General features: G+C 40.9%; 1 protein-coding gene across 4 annotated transcripts in view; it reads left to right on the top strand.

Moving 5' to 3' along the window:
* Positions 1–1499: 1499 nt before the first annotated feature.
* Positions 1500–22049, top strand: part of LOC114150880 (V-type proton ATPase 116 kDa subunit a-like) — a 28083-nt gene continuing 7533 nt past the window's right edge. For all 4 annotated transcript variants that reach the window (XM_028027627.1, XM_028027630.1, XM_028027629.1 and 1 more), the window contains exons 1-17: positions 1500–1647; positions 2324–2480; positions 2610–2688; positions 3882–3979; positions 4111–4239; positions 4368–4450; positions 5091–5217; positions 5373–5455; positions 6998–7091; positions 8399–8611; positions 9014–9164; positions 10198–10337; positions 11766–11929; positions 12372–12462; positions 13193–13311; positions 14137–14353; positions 14893–15000. In XM_028027627.1, the coding sequence (XP_027883428.1) occupies positions 2364–2480; positions 2610–2688; positions 3882–3979; positions 4111–4239; positions 4368–4450; positions 5091–5217; positions 5373–5455; positions 6998–7091; positions 8399–8611; positions 9014–9164; positions 10198–10337; positions 11766–11929; positions 12372–12462; positions 13193–13311; positions 14137–14353; positions 14893–15000 (2013 nt within the window). In that variant the 5' untranslated portion in view covers positions 1500–1647; positions 2324–2363. The remainder of the gene's footprint in view (positions 1648–2323; positions 2481–2609; positions 2689–3881; positions 3980–4110; positions 4240–4367; positions 4451–5090; positions 5218–5372; positions 5456–6997; positions 7092–8398; positions 8612–9013; positions 9165–10197; positions 10338–11765; positions 11930–12371; positions 12463–13192; positions 13312–14136; positions 14354–14892; positions 15001–22049) is intronic.

The following is a 22049-nucleotide window of genomic DNA, read 5'->3' as shown; positions in this document are numbered from 1 at the left end:
GCAGAGAACAAGGGGGCGGGGGATGTGAGCAGCTGGTTTTCCCACCAAGAACATGCAAACCCAAACAAAAAGTAAAAACAGAATGATTTTCCTATAAAGTGACTGAGAATTACCTGTGGTTCCATAAATATACCAGCTCCGTCCCTATCACACCAAGGTTATGAAAAGCAGATATCAGTCCAGAGAAATAAGGCAAAAGGCGACATGGAACTTAGAAAATGTCTGCTGCAGTATTTCACAAACCTAGTGGGAGTTCTCCGCTTCCACAAAACTGCTCAACAATACTTCATCAGTGTCCTGTTTGAAACCCTGCACAGGTTGGGACTCTTATATGGAAATGTTTGAACAAGACTGATCTTTATTAAAGAAAAAGTATGTAGTTGCACCCCTGGGTTGTTATTTGCTGAGATGTATTAGTGATCAAACTGAGCTCTAACACAAAGAAAAGATTAAACTGGTAGGATCAGTTTGTAACTATGGTAACACAATAATCAAACAGAATATGATTCTTTGCACTTTTACAAAGTAAACTCACCAATTCTGATGCATTTTTACCAGTTTGTTTCTTTTATTATTATCTATGCTGAAAGTGTCAAATCAAATTTATTAATATTTTCCTCCTCGATAAGCAAAAGTAAAAATTCAGATCTGTGTTAAAATGCAAGTCTGTATGGGAGGCCCCTTGTGGCCTGGGGGACCATTGTTCTCTTGTGCCTTGGGCCGGCTCTGCTTATATCAATAGTTAAGAATAATGATGGTATCACGGTGTGGGGAATATTTACTTGGAAAACTCTGGGCCCCTTCACACCAGCTGAGCATCATTTAAACCATATGAGTACTGATACTGACCGTGTCCATCCCTGACCCTTCCTCTGATCCATCAATTCCAGCAGAATAAAGATCTAAACCAGCTTGAGTTCTAACAAGCTCAGACTGGTTTGAACTTGTTAGAACTGGTTTGTGTCCTGAACTCACCATCATGTCGCCACATCTCAGTGAAGAAACCTGAGGATGTGGAGGAACAGATTCTCATCATGGATGTTCAGCTGACAAATCTGATGCTATAAAGTCAATATGGACCAAAATCCATGAGGAATGTTTCTGACACCTTGTTGAATAAATGCTGTAAAGACCTCAGGCTGTTCTGGGCCCAAAGAGAGGGTCCAACCCGGAACTGACATGGTATACCTCATAAAGTGGCAGGTGTTTGCATATTGGTTGAGGTGTGTGTTTATTTTTTTCAGCTTGTGTGCAACTGCATAAATCAATCCTCCTTTCCGGTTATGATTTTCGAAATAAAATAATTTCTAAATTTGATCTATTGCCATAATGTTATAATACTCAGATGTGTTCAAATAAATACGAATATGAATAGATATGCCATAAATATGAAAAAATGGCAGGTAAATATTAGACTTGTGACTGGAAAAATTTTATTTTTTATAAAATAAACACTTGGTGGTATTTGAACCTCCCCGCTCGGTCTGATGGATCAGCCTGACGTCCCGCGGAGCGGCGGAGCGGCGCAGCATCCAGCATCCCTGACGTCGTGACAGGCAGCAGGAAGAGCCGCTGCTCCTGGAGCCGGAGCTGCTGGTGGAGCTGCTGCTGCTGCTGGTGGGACCTTCACTGGGAAGCTTGATACATGTGAGTATTTCGAGCTGTTTTCCAGCTTTCCAGCGTCAGACACTGTGGCAGCTTCATAGATAATAAGCCGTAGGAAGTGCGTCACTCAAATATTTCCTCTGTGTCGGAACACAGTGACCGCGTAGAGACTAGAGACTATCAGCGACAGCTGAAGTCCTAAATACCGGGAACTATAATGGTTTTACCGGCTTTGCCAGGTATGAGGCTCGGTTAGAGCGCTGATGGAGAATCCGAGGTGAGGATGAGGATGGCAGGCTGCAGCATCATGGCGTCCTTGAGCGCTGAAGGGCAGAGCTGCAGCGGGAGGGATGCTGGGACATCAGGCGGCCATGATGCCGAGTTCTGTGGGACCGGTTCTGATTTTCAGAACCGGTCCGATCATCAGGAGCTCACACAAAAGAATAAATAAAAAAAAAAAAAAAATTGAATGGAGCTCCAACGTAAAAAAAAATTAAAAATTATTAATTTGTTACATGTAATCGAATTAAGTATATCTAAGTAAATCTATTTAACAAGCTGTAATGTTAAACAAACATAATAAACTCAATTTTATTACACCGTTGTTGTTTTATTAAGTTGTAGCTCCATTCTGTTTTTTCAGTGCGTAAAGAAGATGTGGCTGAATGTATCTGAGCTGCATTTTCTAGTTTCCTGACTCCAGCCTCCTTGTTCTCAGTCTGTCACTATTGTAGCTGAGTTGGTGTGTGACGGTCACCATGGGGGAACTGTTCAGAAGTGAAGAGATGACACTGGCCCAGCTCTTCCTCCAGTCTGAGGCGGCCTACTGCTGCGTCAGCGAGCTGGGAGAACTGGGCATGGTCCAGTTCAGAGATGTATGTTCATAAATCCTAAATCCTGTTTCAAAATATTTGAATAAGTTTCAGACGTTCCTAGCATTTCCATTTGACTGAGTTGGTGATAATCATTTGTAATGGAGATGTCATTTGTTTTGTGTTGCACAGCTGAATCCAGATGTCAACGTATTCCAGCGCAAGTTTGTGAATGAAGTGAGAAGATGTGAGGAGATGGACAGGAAGCTAAGTGAGTAAAGATCACACCGTGTTGCTCTCGTTTATTAAGATCTCAAACCTGGAATTCAGCTTTGAATTAGAAAGTTACAATATTATCAACCAGGCATCTCTGAATATATTAGCCACAGTAATCTTAGTTTATGTAATTTTATTTTACTCTTTAGAAGGTAATAAAAGATATATATATCTCAAACATAAATAATTTTGATAATCCTAATTGATAATAGGTTGTGGAATACACTTTAAATATACAAAATAAGCAAACAAAACAACAAGTAAAATGAATATTGAAGTCTTTGTAAACAAAATTGTCCTTTAAAAAAGGGCAAGTTGAGATCAAAGAACCAGACTGAAGACTTTTTATCATCCAGTTTTTGGTAGAAAGAGAGAAAAAAGAGATAAATGATTAATCATGCCAATGAAATAATTGAGTTTGTTTTAATTTATCATGTGATTAATTGATTTATTGATTATTGTGACATGACATGCCTACCTAACATATCATCTCAATGCTAAGCATGTAGCAGCAGCACAGATGCTAATGTCAGCGTCAACAGTTCATATTTTGTTTAAGTCTTTATTGGCTCTAATGGCCTTTATTTGATAGTTAATTGACAGAAAAGAGGGTAATGAGAGAAGGGGAAGACATGCAGCAAAGGGAATCGAACCTGCGACGGCCACGTCAAGGACTATGGCCTTAATATGTGGGTTGTGCTTAACCCCTGCGCCACCACAGCACCCAACACAGTTCCCATTTCTAAATAAGTTTCATGAATGATCAGGACTTCCTGAAACATTGGAAAGTTGAATGGATATAATAGAACTTTGCACCAATTTGATGGTTGAAGAATGTGACAGACTGGTGACCTGTCCAGGGTGACCCCGCCTCTCGCCCGGAACGTTAGCTAGAGATAGACACCAGCACCTCTCGACCCCACTAGGGACAAGGGTGTTAGAAAATGGATGGATGAATGGATGAAGAAATAAACAAGAAATTATAAACATCTTTGTTGTTGAGCTATTTGTTCAATAATTTAGCAGCGTTTTTCAAATGCAAATGTTGCTTTTTTGTCAATATATGGTGTTCGATCTGAGATCAATTAATTACAGAACCCAAAATTAACTTCAAATCCCACCACTACTATTTTTAGTGTATACAAAATCATTTTTTCTCTGTACATAACAGAATTTCTGGTCAAACAGGGTTTGTTGAGAAGGAGATCAAGAAGGCGAGCATCCCGATGGTGGACACTGGAGAGAATCCAGAAGTTCCTTTTCCCAGAGACATGATCGACCTGGAGGTTGGCACAAATCTTCCTCATTCAAACAAATGTTTCATCTGTAACACATATGGTTTTCTCTGCACTCAAATATTCAGCATCGTGTTTTAGCTTTCACACTATACGTAACCGTAATGCCTCACACTCGGCAGGCCACGTTTGAGAAGCTGGAGAATGAACTGAAGGAGATCAACACCAACCAAGAAGCCCTGAAGAAGAACTTCCTGGAGCTGACGGAACTCAAACACATCCTGCACAGAACCCAGCAATTCTTTGATGAGGTTTGCTCATGTGAACACACACATTCTCTGTTTGTACTTTGTTTAATGAAGAGCAGCATTGCAGCCAAACCAATAAAACAAATCCATGGTTATCATGTAGAAGGAAGTGATGAAGATTTCTTTGCTAGATGGAAGATCCCAACCTGCTGGAGGAGTCGTCAGCGCTGATGGAGGGCAGTGAGGGGGGCCGCGGGGCCCCCCTCAGGCTGGGGTAATGAATGTATCAGCTTCCTGTTGTTTCAGCTGCTCATGTATTAACTTGGATGTGTTTTGACATATTAATTTAAAAAATCAACATCTTTGAAATATTATTTTAGACACTACCTTTAAAGTTCGTATAATTTAGGGTTAGGGTTAAACAACAGTTTAATTACATGCTGTCTTTAAGTTTATTAAAGATTTTTAATGAATAACTTGACAGAAGAAGTGACCCATTGTTAGAGCCTGCAACATTCATTTTTTTAATATTAACAATTAGCTGTCTTATCTTTTGGAGTTCCTATCTTTTTTTTCCTCATGTGATCTGTGTGTCAAAATGATACACAGATCACATGTTTCATCATGATGGTTATGAGTAACCTCGTTTAAAAAACATTCACACAAGAATTTTTGTGAGGGCTGACAAAAAAATCCTATCAACTGAGTTATTGAAAAAGTGAATTAGACTCAAACACACACGCACGCGCCCAAACACACACACACACACACTTTGTGTCTTTCTATCTTCACAAGGACTGCACATTGATTTCCATTCATTTTTTATTAATTTCTATTGCCTGATTCTAACCTGAATCCTAAGTAATGAACCATAACTCAAAGACAGCACTTCTCCTAATGTGTTCTTCATGCAGGTTTGTTGCTGGAGTGATCAGCAGAGAGAGAATTCCCACCTTCGAGCGGATGCTGTGGAGAGTGTGTCGTGGTAATGTCTTCCTACGGAAGGCGGAGATTGAAGACCCTCTGGAGGACCCTACCACGGTCAGCATCAGACAGAAGGAATTTCAGACAGAGCGCAGTAGTGGGCATGAATTAACTGTAGCTGAACAGCAAGCACAAAAGATTCAGGAGAAATTCTCCACACTAATTTATCCAAACTTGCTCTGTATTTTAATGTATCTTCCTTTTTCTTATAGGGGGACCAAGTTCACAAGTCGGTGTTCATCATCTTCTTCCAGGGTGATCAACTCAAGAACAGGGTGAAGAAGATCTGTGAAGGGTGGGCCAGCTGTTTTCCTGCTTTTCCTTCATATTGTTAACAGTCATGGCTTTAGATTGGAATATTGTTCAGCTAAAGTGAATATATGCTCTGAGTGAGTATCAATAAAAGCACATTCAGGAGGAGGGCACTTATCAACATAATCATAGTTTACTGGATTAATACGAGTTAAGGAATGGAAGAATATGATAAGGATGAACCTGGAGGTTTTAGCTCATCTGGAGACTCCTTTGGTTTGTATGTAGAGGAGAAGCAGTCCCCAGCTGCACTACTCCTCACTGTCTAGAGTCTCTCTTTCACACTGTGCACTAACATCTATTCTGATCAGAGATTGGATTGTCTCTAGTCTGTGTGAAATAAACAGCATTCTACACACAGTGAGGAAGGGTTTCTTCAGACCATTTTTCAGAGGATTCAGGGGTCCTTGTGCCCCAGGGTGCATGGCATCATGCATTCTGGGACACATATCACCTCTTATAACTGGACATACAGGCATTATGTGTCTTTCATTATGGGTCCCTCTTGAAAATGAGATCTAGATCTCAATGGGGTTTACCTGATTAAATAAAGAATTATTAAATTATTAAAAATTAATAATTCATTTTTCCATATGTGAAAACATGAAATGGGAACTTGCAATTATTGGAATATATTAGAAATAGTGAGGTATGTCTGAAAGGGGCAGTATTACTGTGGTAAATGCACCATGGGTTGGTTTGCCTCATTCTTCTTCTCAAGAGAAGAAGAGGAGGAGGAAGAATAAATTCAGCTGTTTGATTCAGATGTGAGGACTGTGATTAGATGCTCTCCATATGAGCTGTGCTCACTTGAGATCATAATGTAAAAATCAGGCTTAATGACAAACAAAGTCAGTGATTTTGGAGTGTCCATCACAAAGTCCTGAGAGCTGAGAAGGTGTGTGTGAGCAGGGAGGTGTGTGTGAGCAGGGAGGCCTCCAAACCTGGCTTAGTATCACTGGTTCTCGTCAGCAGGAGTGGGGCAAAATTATAGGGGACTTTTGTAAGTAGCTTGTGGGAGGAAAAAATGAAAAATTTGACCCAATTCAGGCATTTTAAAGGAAATTTTACCAAAAACAGTGGAAATGGAGGGAAACACATGAATATGAAGAAAGTTGTTAGAAAATCTCTCTACATAGTCTGGCATTTAGCAGCTTAAAATTGTATAGATAATCTTTACAGTCTAAAACAGGAAACTAATTTAATGTCACACATTAAAAATGGATGTTTTAGCTACTTAGCTAGTTTTAGCTGATTTCATTTGTACAACAAAAAACAACAAAGATTTTCATCTCATTTGATTGTAATTTACTGCAAGTTAGGGTTGGAATAGGTTCTGAATATACAAACCAAATATATTTGGTATAAAAACGAATCCCGTTAACATTTTTCCTTTTTGTCACTGGACACTATTCAGAGAACTGCATTTAGTTTTGGGTTTTCATTTCATACTGGATTAGAGTCTTTGAAGTCTTAGAAACTGGGTTCAGTTCTGTCCACCTGGTGATCCGGTGAATTCCTCCAGGTTCCGAGCGTCTCTCTACCCATGCCCAGAGACGCCCCAGGAGAGGAAAGAGATGCTGGCTGGAGTCAACAGCCGCATCGAGGACCTCCAAATGGTGAGTTGTTGTCTGTTTTAAGTAGAGTTTGTTTAGTCAAATAAATTACAGAAGCAGATGTTCAACTTGAGAGAATATTTAGCGAAAAGCTGAGATTTTCTGTTTAGCTGCTCTGCTCTTCCATAAATGACATGTTGTCTCTTTAAGCATGTTTTTATTGCACATTGACTCCAGAGAATTCACTTTTAGTTCAGTTTTATTACTTTATGTCTTTGCCAGATGAAAGATAAACCTCATCATGAACAAAGCAGACAGATTGAGGGGTTCTCCAGGATTTTATCTGTGCCTCAACTCCTCTCCAGCCTTTGTTCATACAGGATATTTATCAGAAAGGCTTTTGGGTCTCCTTGTTTTACTAGAACCCACCAAACAAAGCGGTAATTCATCAGGAACATTGTGCTGCAGAACACCTTTGTTCTGGCCTGTTCTCAGTTCTCTTTGATTAGAGGTGCTTTTCTGTGAGTTTATGAAAGTCTCATTGTGTAAAGATGTTTTCTTCTCCACAAATGAATGGCAGGAAAAAAGCTTGGATTTGGCTGTAGAAGTTAGTCACCTCTGTGTGTGTTACACCCTGCTGTAATACAGAGCAGGCTTGGATTCAAAGAAAGTAAAAATAAGACATATCTTATGCATTCCAATAACATTATTAAATGGACTGAACTTGTACAGAGCTTTTCCAGTCGGAGTGTTTTACACACACAGGCCACATTCAGCCACAATGACTCATGGGCACACACTCACACACCGTCCTAATTGCTAGGCAACTTGGGGTTAAGAGTCTTGCTCAGGGGCACAGTGGCATGAGACAGGAAGAGGCACATAAAAGCGCATACACAAGCACGATTGCCTGCACTAAGGCCCTCCTCCTTTGTGACCAGGAGCGATGCACTTCTGTAGGTACAGAGCAGTGGGACGAGGTGGATGAGTTTGATTTTACAGATTATCTGTCTCATGTTAACAGTTTTAACAAATATATAAAAAACATGTTTTTGTAAAAGTGACATACTGTAGCTTTACTGACTGTGATGCAGAACCAAGAGAAGAAAGTTATTGAAGAGATTTGCGGAGAATTGTTTTTCATGCTTTATGATAATGTTGGTTTTTGTACTGAAAGACTTTATTTAAGCCAATGTGCGATGTAGTGCACAGGACCAATTTTCTTTTCATGAATACCCCAGCTCTGGTTGTTATGACTACAAGCACAGCAATGTTTCCTTTGCTTATCCTGGAACATCCAGAGCAGAAATCCGGGCAGCTGGTTCTGGTCGGTACTGAAAGCTCTTCTTCCCCCTCCCCTACTGCTTTAGGTTCTGAACCAAACCGAAGACCACCGCCAGCGCGTGCTGCAGGCTGCCTCTAAGACCATGAGGGTTTGGTTCATCAAAGTGAGGAAGATGAAGGCCATCTATCACACCCTGAACCTCTGCAACATCGACGTCACTCAGAAATGTCTGATCGCTGAAGTGTGGTGTCCCGTCTCAGACCTGGACTCCATCCAGTTTGCTCTGCGCAGAGGAACGGTGTGTTGACCTGTTTATTGGTTCATTACACACACACACACCCACACGGCTACCCCCCCACCCCCCGACCCCTCACACACACCTCCACCCCCTCCCCCCCACACACAACCCAGGTGTTTCAGCTTCATGTGGGTTATCAGCACTAAACTTCAAGGTAAATAATCCTCAGTGAAGTAGCTTCTATTGTAAAATTGATGAACTACTGAGTAAATTGATTCAAAAGTCTGTTTAATAAAAACAGCATTTCTAATTAGTGTGTCTAAAATTTTTTTAAAGACTGAAAATGTTCTTTCTATTTTTATTTTCAGAATCACAGTATGAGCACTTCAATACAAAAGTCACTGATTCCACTGGACGTATGATTGTTATACTGATCCTGAAAACGAAGGCTTTGTTTGACAGGAGAGGAGCGGCTCGACGGTGCCTTCCATCCTGAACAGGATGCAGACCAAGCAGACCCCACCAACCTTCAACAAGACCAACAAGTTCACGTCGGGCTTCCAGAACATCGTTGATGCCTATGGGATCGGGAACTACCGGGAAATAAATCCAGGTTTTACACAAAATGACTGTCTGCATCCTGAAGCTTGTGTCTGTGCCTGTTTGAATGAAACGAGAGACAATAAGTGTGACTATTTATATGTAGTTAACATAGCTGATTAGCATAGCAGCATCAGGGCAGAGAAAATGCTGTGAAAAAGTATTTGAATCCTTAGTGAGTTTTATGATTTTTTTTTGTTCCACTTCAATATTTCCAGTGGACAAATTTTAATAGCAGCAAAGCATAACCTGAGTTTCACTTTATAATTTCATTTATTGAAGGAAAAACAATTCCAACCAGAGCCTTTGTGTAAAGTATTGTATTGTTAGACCATTAAAGTCATGATATCATATTGAACCTTTCAAACAACAGGAAGTAGGCTGAAAGATCAGTAAAGTGATCGAAAGAAATTGAAGAACAAATGAGATTCACTGATAGCTTTCAGTTTGAAAGGCCTGGTGACTCCACAGTGGGAACCACTATCCACTGGTGGAGAAACCATGGAGCAGTGGAGAACCAAAATGAATGCAACGACTCATCCAGGAGGTCCAGAGGACATGAATGTGACGGTCTCCCTGCCTGATGGGTTTTTACCCTGCATAGCTCTGTATAATTAACAGGATGTCCTGCCTGTGGTTTAGCTTCGTTGATTGTTCGTGAGCAGAGCTCCCCAGAGACGAAAATCCAGCGCTGTTAGGTTTCTCACATGGCCTCTGAAGATCGAACAGCTTCAGTCGAACCTGCTCCATCATTACACCATTCCAGAAGAACAGATAACTAAATGTTCTAAATGTTTCACCAAGAGTTTCATGTCAAGTGATTTAGAAATGACATGGTTTATTTATCATTTTTAATAGTTGTGTTCCCAGCAACGTGCATGAAAGTATTGGCACCATAGGACAATAAAAACTGGAATAAATTTCAAATTTCAAGTATTAGCTTCTTTCCATGTGATTCCAGTTCTGTTTAAATGACTGAAGGCATTTATCACCATCATATTATCTAAACATTGACCGTTTCCACCTTTTCCTCTCCTGTGCTGCAGCTCCATACACCATTATCACCTTTCCCTTCCTGTTTGCTGTGATGTTTGGTGATATGGGTCATGGGGTGTTGATGACCGCTGCTGCCCTGTACTTGGTCCTCAGAGAGAGTCGAATCCTCGCACAGAAAAGCGACAACGAGGTACCAGTGCTCAGAAAAACACCAGGGGCCTCGTGCATAAAAGAGTGCGCAGTGCACACTACTTGGCATATGGAAAAATTTAGAAAAGTGCAGAGCACAAAAAAAAATCGGATGCACGCACGTGGACGCACACCTTTCCTTTATAAATCCTAATTTGCGGGAAACAGAGCACAGCTGCTGGTCCGCCCTGTCGCTTCCATAAATACATATGTAAATTAGTATAAATACCCGGAAGTCTGCCACCACGTGAAGCAATAACCATGGCAACATCCTTGTTTGAAGCAGTATAAGTATTTACAATAACAATGCTTATATATTTTATTTTAAAGGTGCTTTGAGGACACATAATGTCACCTCACAAAAATAAAAATACATTTTAAAGAAAAAAAAAAATCCAAATAAAAAAATTAAAAAATAAAGAGATCCTGCCTGTTTGAACAGCAGAGCATTCAGATGGGATTTAAAGACAGACAGCGAGTCAGAGAGTCCTTTGAGTGGGAATGTGGACGTTTATTCTAAATAGTAGAATGCTTTATGTCCATAAGGCGCATTCACAAAGCGGGCGACTTGACTGAAGGAAGACTGCAGCTGGACCGGTACCGGTACCACATGGCTCCTTCTTTAAGTTTTTCCCAGAGCTCCAGGATGATCAGTCTGGATTAATCTAAACGCTCATAAACCATCATCAACATTTCCCAGCAGATCATTATGATCTCTGTACACAGGTTCCCTCTGAATCCTTCTGTTGGCGATGTTCTCCATCAGAGCCACAATTACTCAGCTCACCTTTGCGCAGCTACTTATATACGTGTGATTGCATACATACCTTGATCACCTTAAAAATAATCACACCTGTTGATTATTTTTAATCAGCAGGTTGGAGTTAATCTGCTGATCCAATTTTAGTGAGAATGAAATTACCCCAGGCATTTTGCGCTTTGGCGCACGGATCGATGCGTTACATCTTTATGAAACAAAAACTGAGAAAAAGTACTATTTACATTCGAGCGAGGTTTTTACTTACTTTTATTTTTATTTTCTTTATTTTGTGTGTGTGTTAGCTTATTGTTTGAGGATAAATGCGGTTCAGTTTCATCGTTTACGTTTAAACAATAAAATATTAAAATCTTGAAAAACATCGGGTTTGATGCTTCTTGGTCTAAATAAAACTGAATGTAGTCAGATTTCAGTGTATTTAGGTGAGCTGTGACGCTTTGTAGTTTGATATTGTCCACACATTTTCACGCCAGCGAAAAAGTGTGCGTACATTTAGCAAACTTTGACGCAAAGTAAATTTTTATACATGCCGACTTGTGCATAAAATATGGCGCCGCACTTTTTTGTGTGCACGGATGCTTTATGCATGAGGCCCCAGAGACCCACAACCCAGGCAGAGAGGCCGTCTAAAGCTGTCCTTTGGGATTGCAGATGTTCAACATGATTTTTGCTGGTCGCTACATCGTCCTTCTGATGGGGATCTTCTCAGTCTACACAGGCATCATCTACAACGACTGCTTCTCCAAGTCTCTGAACATGTTTGGCTCTGGTTGGAGCGTCAGGCCCATGTTCAGTCCTAAAGGAGCCAACTGGTCGTAAGTCAGCTGCTCTCTTCAGCTTCCCTCAAGTCAAATGTCATAATTCTGTCTGAGCTCTTAATCAGAGTCATTTACACCTTTGTCAGAACCTGGGAACAGTAGCTAATCTATGACAGGTGTGCCTAACTCATTTTCATTTTGAGCCAAATCAAGGTCATGAATATCCTCAAAGGGCCGGTTGAGGCACTGACAAAACGACCCTAAAATAAATAGCTGCATTCTATGAGTGCTTCTTATGAAATGATATTGAACATCGTTTTATATTTGGCACTAAATAAAAACTGCTGTAATTTGATTGGTAAAATATCTAACCCTCAATTGTTATCTTGAAAGTACTTTTTATGTGGCCCTCTGAACTCTAGAGAGCCACATAAAAAGCTATGCTGGATTTGGCCCCTGGACCTGGAGTTTGACACGATTTGCTGTTAATTTGTCCCAGGTCTGAGACCCTTGATGGGAATGCAGTTCTCCAGTTAGATCCAGCTGTTCCTGGGGTCTTCAACGGACCCTATCCTCTTGGGATTGACCCGGTAAACCACTGACACAATTATTAAACCACAAAGTCATATATATTTCATATCTCTCAATACAAAAGGCTGAATCTGCATTGATCTATCCTGTATTAATGTCTTAACTCATAAGATATAAATTCAGTTTAGGGCTGATGATTATTTTACTAATCGATTATTCTACTGAATATCCTGACGATTAATTGTATGAAAACAATTGGTACATTCTGCAGGTTTTTCATTTAACCACATAACCCTTTTTATACAATATCGAAATACATTGAAAGAACTAAATAAACAAATAATTCAATTTTTGCATAAGAAAATCAGCATTTTATTGTAATAACAACATTGGTGAACACAAAGGATGCATCTAAAAAATCCTCTTAACATCAGTATGTGAAAAGCTCAACCTTTCTTTCTGCTGGACTTAGCATCAATACATTAAATGTTATATATATATATATATATATATATATATATATATATATATATATATATATATATATATATATATATATACAGTATACACATGTATACACGTATATACGGTACATGTTGTTCTTTTTGTAAATGTTCTTTTTGACTTTGTATGCAGTTAACGATTAATCAATTACTGATGATTATTTCAATAGTACAAAATCATTGTTTCAGCCCTACATCAGTTTATCACATGTGCAAACAGCTTAATAATGATAAACAAGTATTTTGGATTAAATAAACGATGAGCCGCACCGTGTTGTCTTTGCAGATCTGGAATGTTGCTACCAACAAGCTGACTTTCCTGAACTCATTCAAGATGAAGATGTCAGTGATCCTCGGCGTCATCCACATGCTGTTTGGAGTCTCTCTGAGTCTCTTCAACCACCTGTACGATTTCCTGAGCTGCACACTCATGTGTTTTTCTTCACGTTTATTGTGGACAACATTATCTTCATTCGAGTGACTATCTGGTGTGACTTTCATAATATTTGTATGCTCCCAGAACAAACTGGGAGCATACTGTTGCTCATACAGTTAAAAGCAGATAGTTTTAACATTCCTGTACCTACATGGGCTGAAATGCCACTCCGAGAGAAAGGACACTCACAAAAAGCAACATTAAACGGGAGATTATAGTTTGCAAATTGTGAATTGTTTTGCTGCAGGAAGGACTGGTGCACTCCCCCACAAAAAAGGATGTTTTTTTTATTCAGGAACAAACATGTTGAAATTTTTAGTCACATTTTAAGACTTTAAATGTTGTACAATTCCACCAAATTGGCTACAAAGTGGCTGAAGGACAACAGAATCAGTGTTTTAGACTCTCCTTCACAAAGTCCTGATCTCAGTCACAGAGAAAATGCTAGTGGGCAGAGCTGTGAAGGCGTGTGTGCGTGCGTGGGGTTGTGTGTATGGGTGTGTATGTAACAAATCAGTACCACCAGTTCTGTCAGGAGAAAATGGACGGAAACTTCTGATTTCTTCTGAAAAACTGGGAAGAAAATCAAACAAACAAACAAAAAATACCCTTAAATATTTTGACATTTAGCAAATTGAAATAATTTAGTTAATCCTAGATGACCTAAAACAGGAAAATCTTAGTCAGAATGAAGAAAAAAGACTTTATCTTGTTATAGAGTAGATATACATATTTAGTACCTTTTGCAGATCTCTGATGTTGACCATGTTCTTCTCCAACTTGCTGCTCTGCAGGTACTTTAAGAAGCCTCTGAACATCTTTCTGGGCTTCATCCCAGAAATAGTCTTCATGTTCAGCCTGTTTGGTTACCTCATCCTGCTCGTCTTCTACAAGTGGACCGCATATGATGCCTTCACCTCTAAAGACGCCCCAAGCCTGCTCATCCACTTCATCAACATGTGTCTGTTTAACTACAACGACCCAACCAACAAACCTCTCTACGCGGGCCAGGTCCTCCTCCCAGACCCGCCCCTGATCCTAACCCTCCTCACTTTTACTTTACCTTTCTGACATATGATGTAAACTAAAGGATTTGATCATCAGCTATAAGCGGCAGGTTTAGAGAACAATTCAGGTGCATCTCAAGAAATGAGAATATTATAGTACAGTTTATTTAAGTTTGACCTTTATGGAAATTTTTTTTACATATCTGCTGAGACTGTCACTATGTCGTGACAGTTTGTGAGACAGATAATCTGGAAAATAAAAATGGAGCTCCTCTTCCTTCTCCCACTGCTAGAAACAACCAATCAGCCAGGAGGAGGGTCTTGGCGCTGTCAATAATCCTCATCCTGCCTTCCCTATTTGGTCTCTGCTACACTGCAGCTAGCATAGCCAGTCATTAATGCTAAGGCTATTAGCAGAGGGTATGATTGACAGCACTAAGACCTGCCTCTTGGCTCTGATTGGTAGCTTTTGGATCTGGTTAAAGTAGCCATTTTTGACGTGTTGAGGGATCTGCTGCTGACTCTGCTCTGCCTCCGCTGCAGATGGGGATCCAGGTCCTGCTGGTGCTCATTGCCCTGGCCTGTGTTCCCTGTATGCTGATAGTAAAGACCATGGTGCTTCGGCGTCAGCACCTGTGGAAACGGCATCTGGTGAGTGACCCCTGCCCCACCCATGTCTTCCAACTAAATTTAATGCTTTACTGTCAATTGGACCTTTCTCACCCTTATGTTGTCATTCATTTCAATGCACGTTGTGTCGTATAAAGTGAATTGTTGTGTTGCTGTAAAAATGCTTAAAGCCTGTCTTCTGAATAAGCCCATTGTTTGATGGAAGAGAAGTGATAGGTATTTTCCTTTCGAACCTAAATAAAAGAAAGAACCACAGACAACATATATGAATTTTACGTGGAGCTTTTGCAAAAGGGAAGGCTCTATCAAACTTCTCCTCCGATCAGTTCCACAGAGCGTTCTGGGCTGCCCTTACAACGGCTCCTGTTTTTATTGTCAAAGAAGGACAGGCAAGGGGGCAGTCAGGAAAAACAGCAGAGGTCGTAAAGCTTCTAACCCAAACATCTAACAACCCAGGTCCAGATGTGATATCTGATCAAAGGTCTGAGCCCGGTTCAAATCTCGGTCAATACTGTCAAGAAAACAAAATACGACTGCTCACAGGTGGTTACTAAATTAGGAGGTGTTCTTGCAAAAGGGTTTAAAGTCTGAGAAACTCAGTGTTATCTATTTCTCGTAAAGTTGAACAGACAGTAGTGACCTCCAGGTCATTTAAAGAAGAGAACACTTTAAACAGAAAATCACAAAGATCTATAGACTTAATGTGAACTAGAGTAAGAAAATAAAATGATAATACCAAAAAATCTCTAACATTCCCCCCTTTTATCATTTCATTATGCAAAAGCTAAGCAAAGAAAAGAAAAGAAAAGAACCAATAAATGCAAGATTTTCTTTTTTTTTTTTTCTAAGCTAAACACAGAAAATACACAGTGAATAATTGGAAAATAATGTAATAAATGAAAAAAAATAAAATAAAAGAAACAGCAAAAAATCAAAAGCAGTTTTCTCATCCTTAACACCACTTGTTTAAACATTTTCAGTGTAGGAATCATTCAGCAAATGATTTTTCCGTTTATTTATTACAGGACTTCATCATTGTTCAGAAAATCGACAGAAACTTGAAACAGGTCATCTTCAGTTGTCTCATATGATGCCTTTGCCAACTGATAGCTGATAACAGTTGTGTTAATTGTTTTAAACATCATTTTTTGTAGACAAGGAATAATGCAACCCGTAAAAAGGCAGAACAGAACTAAAACAACCAGAATAGGTGTCACAAGCTTTAACAGCAAATTCCACCATGGTCCAGATGTAAGCCATGAAAGCAAATCAAAAGAAGTTGAGCCGCGTGTTCCACTTTCTACATATTGTTTTAGATCTTCCAGCTCATATAGAGCATCAGAAATAGTTCCTCCAGTACCTGTTTCATCAGGTACAAAAGTACAGCACGTTGGGCCAATGATTTTACAGACCCCTCCCTGAGGGGCCGTGAGGAAATCCAGGACAACACGATTTTGCATAACCATGTTTCTCAGTTCAGTCAGTTCTTCCATGGTGCCATTGGCCAGCTGGTATGTGATGTTGATTAATCGCAGTAATCCGTACCTGTTTATCTCAACATGGTCCCGAATCTCACCTATTCCAACCCACGGAAACAGACTTTGCATAAATTTTTTCTCCGCCGTTCCAAATCCTGAATTCCCATGGAACTCCAGTATGTGTTGTGAGGCCTCCCCATCTTTTGACCTCTGACATAACCGTTCGTTTGGAGCGGGTGTGTGAATCATCCTGTGCTTTCCTGATGAATGCAATCGGGTTGATCAAGGGAACCACAGCACACAGTCCTCCCCAATTTTTCGGCAAGAACATGTACGCTTCATTTCCACATATGAAGTACCAATCAGATAACATCCTTGAGCCATAATCTCCTGGCACTATGGCGCTGCACAGTGTTGTCTCTTGTCTCCTCTTTATCTTATGCGTGATGTTGAAACTCCTCTCCTGAAGCAAGTTGTCACAGTCTGGGTTTTCCTTCCAGCCTTTGCAGTGTGGAGCCATCCTTTTACCCCTGCAGGCTACGCAGGTGATGTAATCCTGTGTCGGTTCGCAGTAGGTGTAAACTCTGTTACACAAGTTCCAGGGCAATGTCCCTAGAAAAACATTTCCATTATTATAAACACAGTTCCCCAGAGATCCTGGTTTAGCTCCTGCTAATGAAATGATCTCTGGTATTTTCCATACAGTTTGTTGAGATGACGAAAAAGGAAGTACATCCTCTGCAAGTGAACAATTCAAAGATTGAAACAGTCCTTGCACAGCCTCACCCATCCGGAGGTCAGCTGAATAATCCTTCTCACGTGGTCTGTCTCCCCTTAGGGGCGGGACGCGCCGTGGTCTGGTGCTTAGAACATAGAGACACATCTGTTTGTCGTCTGTAATGTTACCTGGTCGGAGACCTGAGTTGTGTATGGAAACCGGCAGCTGCGCACACACGTAGCAGTTCACAGCATGTCCTTCATAAACAGTTCTATTCATCAGTTTCCACCACAGGTTGGTGCTGTAGTCGTGTGGGTGGAACTCAGGCTCACTTCCTTCTCCAAACATCAAACATACAGCAGTCACAGCACAGTAGAAGATCCATCTTGCATATGGAGTCCCCATTACTGCTCGGCGTGCAGAGATGTCAGAACCCCCAAACTAAAAGAGTGAGAATCTTAGCAGTTCTTCGCTGGGTTTGAGACAAAATAATACTAAAAATTAGAATGCCTGTGTAGCCCAGAGGCTAAAAGCCCACCTTCCTCCCTACTCCGAATTAGGGGTCCAACACTCTCTGCCGCTTACAGTGACTAAGATGTATCCAGCTGGGTCTTTCAGCGATCTTTATAGCTGTTGGTGTGGTCATCAGCACTTGGAACGGTCCTTCCCACCGTGGACTCGTCCAGTTCTTTCGTTTGATGACTTTTATGTAGACCCAGTCACCTGGCTCAAGTGGAATGGCTTCCTGTATAGGAGGAGAATCAGAAGGCAGTAAATTCGCACTGGACACTTCCTTCAGTTTAAGAGTCCTGATCATATAATCTGCTAATGTCTGTTCTTCATCAGCTTTTTGTATGTCTGGAGCAAACAGAGGCAATCTGTAAGCTCTCCCATGAATTATTTCAAAAGGTGTTAGACCGTCAGCTGTTGAGGTGATTCTCATATAGAGCTTCACCAAGTCTAAACATTCTGGCCAGGATCGGCCAGTGTCTGCCATGCACTTTCTTAATCTACTTTTCACAGTAGCATTTGTTCTTTCCACCAGCCCTGCACTCTGTGGCTGATAGGCACAGTGATTCTTTAATGTCATTCCCAAGTGTGTAGCCATGTTTTGTATCACTCGGTTAACAAAATGTGGTCCATTGTCACTATAAACAGTCTGTGGGATGCCATGTGTTGGGATGATAGTTTTACAAATAGCCTTAGCTACTGTCAAAGCATCTGCATGCTTTGCTGGAACTATTTCAACCCATTTAGAAAAAGCATCAATCATCACCAGACAATATTTATATGGCCCACTTTGTGAAAGTTCAATAAAATCCATGTGCATAGTTTGAAAGGGATAAGATGATTTTGGGAACCTGCCTCGTTTTGGCCTTATGTTTCCCTGAGGATTGTATTTCACACAGACTGGACATGCAGTACAAAAAGATTTTAAGTAAGAAAAGTAAGAATTTAAACCATACGTTGTGAAATGCTGTTTTATTATGCATTCCATCCCCCCAGTTGACACATGGCAGCACCCATGTGACACAATTGCTGCTGCTTTAAATAAAGACTTAGGAAGCACTGGTTTGTCATTAACCTCAAAAATGTTCCCGACATTCATTTTTACACCTTTAGTTATCCACAGCCTTTTCTCAGCCTGTGGTGCATTGTCCTGCATGTCTTTTAGTACTGTTTTGTCTATCATTTGTTGTTCCCCTTCAGTCTGTGCTGAGAATATACCTTTCCCATGCTTCCCTGCTGCAGCTTCTTTTTTTTTATATAGTTTGGAAGAATCAAAGTTGTTGCCTGCATTAATGCTTGTTTTAAGAGCAACAAATCTTTTTTCAGCTCCTGGATTCCAACTTATTTTGTCAGTCATGGCCATTGGGGTGCCATGAATCAAATCCTGTAAAGCCTGTGTTTTTTCAGCATAGTGTGGAATCCAGGCTCTGCAGTAATTGCAAAGTCCGAGAAATGACTTCATTTGCTTCTTAATTTCTGGTTTAGGAGCTTCAGAAACTGTCCCTTTTCTTGCTTTTTGTATCTGCTTCCCCTCAGCAGAAAGTGTGTGTCCCAAATAATTTACTACTTCCCTGACCCACTGCAGCTTATCTGTGTTTACTTTGTTCCCTGTCTGACAGAGATGGTGCAGCAGAGCGAGTGAATCTGCTCTGCATGCTTCCTCGCTTTCAGATGCTATCAACAGGTCATTAACATAAATTAAGAGTTGACTTTTTTTTTTTTTTTTTTTTTTCTCTGGGCAATGTCTAGCTCAGTGGTCAGGATGGCCACAATTCCAACATCCATCTGGACGTTGTGGTTTTTGAGGGGTATAGTTTCGGGGTGGCTGCTCATAGCGACCTCCTCTGCTGCTGTTTTTCCCTCGGCCTCTTGAGGAGCCGCGGAAAAAGACAGAGGTATCTACTTCTCCAAAATCCTCCAGATGAAAAATATCTGATCCTGTTTTTGGTTTTTTAACTACTTTTTCTGCATGACGTGCCACGTCATCAGCTGTGGGACTGAGGCAGCATCATATTCAACTAGGTGTTTTTTAATCCAGCCCTCAATTTCAGGGCGGAAACTTGACATTAAAGCGTTTTTTAACTGTTGTTGATATACACCCTCTGCTCCTGCGTCATAAGTGATCCCACTGTGAACTTTGAACTCCTTCTCAAACCGCAGACGAAAATCGTCTACGTCTTCTCCAACTTTTTGTTTAATTCCTGACAAATGACTATAATTCGCCCTTTTACGGAAATTTACTCTAACTCTCTCACACAATGGGTCCCATTGTGCTTTAAATGCATCAGAGAGAGCAGGGTTAGCTCCTGGAGGGTATGAAATTGGAACTAACATATTATTATTATTAGTTTCTTTCCCTGTATAATTTCCCCTCACTTTTGCCCAATCTTTTCCTAATGAGGACATGGCTGCTTCTCCTGCTTCCACTCCATTTAGTCTATATGAATGGATTAATCCAGTCATATCTTCTACCCACTTATCGGGGTCCTCTGATGCAGGTGTTATTCCTTCTACCGCCTTTCTGGCCTCTTTCAAGGTCCAGGGTCTAAAAACATAAATATGTGGTGACTGGGCATCTCTAGGATTAGGATTTGGGACCTGGATCATTGGATATTGTTCTGCCCCTTCAGAACTGTACATAACTCGAGGAGTTCTGTACTTTCTCAGATCATATGAATGTCCCAGACCACTTGGACCTGCACTTTCTTCATTATATAATGGGGGTGGAGAGACTGGAAGAGGAGGGTAAATTTTGGTAGGTGTGAGACCTGACACTGGGTCTGTGGTCAGTTTGATACTTGGGGCTCGTGCTGGAGTGAGAGTTGGAGGAGCTGAGGGTGGTGGGGGCTGCATATTTGGAGGAGGGGTTTGAACTGCACTAAATATGGGCTCATTATCTTCTGGTCTTACAAATAAGATAGTGGCTTCCTCACTGGTATTAAAAGGTGCACTCGGCTGTCTATCCACCGAGCTTGGTGGCTCTGAGACAAGGGCAGACGAATCTGTCGCAGCGGTTGGGGGAGGAGCAGTCGGCCGTACCTGCTCTCCCCGTCCCACACAGGCATTCCGCCTGTCAATATCTACTGGCCTTTTTTCTTTAACCTTTTTAATTTGTTCTTTCCGGTCTATGGCTGCTTTTAACCATAATTTGGCACACTTTAGTTCATCTTCCTTTCTACCTTTTTTTATCCCCTTTTTTCTTGCTACACTACTCTCCAAAATTCCCACAATTGCTTGCCATTGATCAATTTTTAGCTTCCCATCTATTTTATATTTCTTTTTCCATTTTTTTATATGTACAATGCTGCCAGGAAATCTGGACATCATGTACTTTTCATCCCCTTCGGGGCCCTCAATAAGTGAGGAATTACAGGAATTTGTGTTTCCCATTGTTTAAATCTCTTGCTTAAAAATACTAGTATCGCGTGCTCTCTCAGAGAAAGTGCTGTAAGTCAGCGCTCAGTGCCTCCTGAAAAACAGGCTTCTACTTGGAGCCGAGCTCCAAGCGGTTCTTCACTTTGGATTCTAATTCCGAAGGCAGAGAGTTTTACTCCCAGAGAGAGAAACACCATTCACTCCTTCATGCACACACAGCAACAAAACAGCAAACAAAACACCAATAGCAGCACAGCAAATTACAAACTTTCTATCTACATGAGGACTTTCCCTTAAGAGGCGTCCTCTAATTAAGGAGGCTCTAAGAGCCTATCCTTTTGCCTTTAGTTGAAACTCTCTGTCAACTGGGACTCTAACCCTTCATTATTCTTTAGTCAAATTGAAATGTTAATATTTGACAAGGACTCAAACCTGTATTTCTTTAGTCAAATTAATATTTGACAAGGACTCAAACCTATATGACTTAAAATTCACCTACGTTTCTGTAGTTTTCGGGTTGTCCAGTCGGATCTCGTCACTCCGCCGTTGGCAGACAAAGTCGGATACGTCGCTGGCCCAGCGAAGAATTTGCTTCCTGGGTTTTCCTTTCCAGGTCCAATTGACTCTGGCCGTGCACGGATTCAACGCGTCTTCCTCTGCCTGACAGCGGGGGAGGTGAGAGATCCCGGGTTTCGGCACCAAATAATGATAGGTATTTTCCTTTCGAACCTAAATAAAAGAAAGAACCACAGACAACGTATATGAATTTTACGTGGAGCTTTTGCAAAAGGGAAGGCTCTATCAAACTTCTCCTCCGATCAGTTCCACAGAGCGTTCTGGGCTGCCCTTACAACGGCTCCTGTTTTTATTGTCAAAGAAGGACAGGCAAGGGGGCAGTCAGGAAAAACAGCAGAGGTCGTAAAGCTTCTAACCCAAACATCTAACAACCCAGGTCCAGATGTGATATCTGATCAAAGGTCTGAGCCCGG

This window comes from Xiphophorus couchianus, chromosome 9 (assembly GCF_001444195.1).
Source record: "Xiphophorus couchianus chromosome 9, X_couchianus-1.0, whole genome shotgun sequence".
Classification (NCBI taxonomy): Eukaryota; Metazoa; Chordata; class Actinopteri; order Cyprinodontiformes; family Poeciliidae; genus Xiphophorus; species Xiphophorus couchianus.
The sequence above is the reverse complement of the archived record's forward strand: the minus strand, read 5'-3'. Positions and strand labels throughout refer to the sequence as shown.